The 1,134-nt window shown below is 66.7% G+C and overlaps 1 protein-coding gene across 5 annotated transcripts in view; it reads left to right on the top strand.

The window, feature by feature from the left end:
- Nucleotides 1-80: 80 nt before the first annotated feature.
- Nucleotides 81-1,134, top strand: part of SLC12A7 (solute carrier family 12 member 7) — a 70,283-nt gene continuing 69,229 nt past the window's right edge. For 4 of the 5 annotated variants that reach the window (XM_065052238.1, XM_065052234.1, XM_065052241.1 and 1 more), the window contains exon 1: nt 81-367. In XM_065052238.1, coding sequence (XP_064908310.1) covers nt 253-367 — 115 coding nt within the window. In that variant the 5' untranslated portion in view covers nt 81-252. Of the gene's footprint in view, nt 368-438; nt 856-1,134 lie in introns of those variants that run through there. The other variant, XM_065052239.1, reaches the window with a different exon arrangement.

The following is a 1,134-nucleotide window of genomic DNA, read 5'->3' as shown; positions in this document are numbered from 1 at the left end:
TTTCCTCTTCCTCCTCGCCCCAAGGGAGGCCGCTGCCCGCGCGCCCACGCCCACGCCCCCGCCTCCCTCTCCGGAGCCGCGGCCGCAGCGCCGTCAGTCAGGCGGCGAAGGGGCGGGAGGGGGCGGGGGCTCGATCCCGGCCCCCGCCTCTCGCTGAGTGAGGAAATGGCTCTCACGTGAGGGAGGCGGCAGCGCTGCTTTATCCTGCCCGCTGGGGGAAAGGTGCGGGTACGTCCCGGGGTCGGCTGCGCTATGCCGACCAGCTTCACAGTGGTGCCGGTGGAGGCGCAGGGCGAGGAGCGGGGACCGGCGGAGCGGGATGGGCAGTGGCAGAAGGTGGAAGACGACGAGAGGGACCGAGGCCCCGGTGAGAGTGGGGAGTTGCCGGAGGGTAGCGCTTGAGGACACCGCCGGCGCTTTGTGTGCGGGGAGCGGGGCTGCCGCCTGGGGCAGACCGGCTCCCCTCCGGGGGACTCCTGTGGCCTATGGAGGAGCCGCATCGCGTCTCGACAGTGGGCAGTGCTGGGGCTACCTGTCCAGGTGGAGAAGAGCGCCTCGAGAGAGGACGAAAGTGCGGCGCCTGGGGCGTCTGAGAGCTTGTTTCTTTGTTTCTATAAGCCACCGCCGCCAGCCGAGAAGAGGAAGTGCTGCCGGCCGGCTCCGGCCGCGGGAGCGGCGCGGTCAGTACCTCCTGCTGGCGTGTAGAGCGGGAGTAGCCGGTGCCACTGGCGGTTCAACAGGCGGGCTTGGAAGCTCTGGCTGAAAGCTAAGTCCTGCTGGAGCTCACTAGAGAGAGAGGTAGCACGGGAGATTGAGGCTGTGGAGAAGAACGCAGTGTTTCCGGGCTTGCTCCAGGTGGTTGTCCAAGCCGTGTGCTTTTGCACCAGCGACCGTTTCTTGGGGTGAAGTAGGTGTTCGCTACCTGACGGTGCAGTGTCAGGACCTTGCCTCCTGCTAGGCCTCGCCCCTGAAGCTGCTTGGGGGAGCAGAATCAAGCCTGAGGTGGAGCTCGGACTTCGCGAGCGAGGGTCTGGTCTGGGCGGCCTCTTCTGCAGCAGCATGCGTGTTTGTCTGCAGGTGGTGGTGGGGAAATGAGTGCTTTTCTCACCCGGGTGATAGGGCACTGCTAGGGAA

The sequence above is a fragment of the Columba livia genome, chromosome 2, assembly GCF_036013475.1.
Source record: "Columba livia isolate bColLiv1 breed racing homer chromosome 2, bColLiv1.pat.W.v2, whole genome shotgun sequence".
Classification (NCBI taxonomy): Eukaryota; Metazoa; Chordata; class Aves; order Columbiformes; family Columbidae; genus Columba; species Columba livia.
This window is presented reverse-complemented; position numbering and strand designations above follow the sequence as displayed.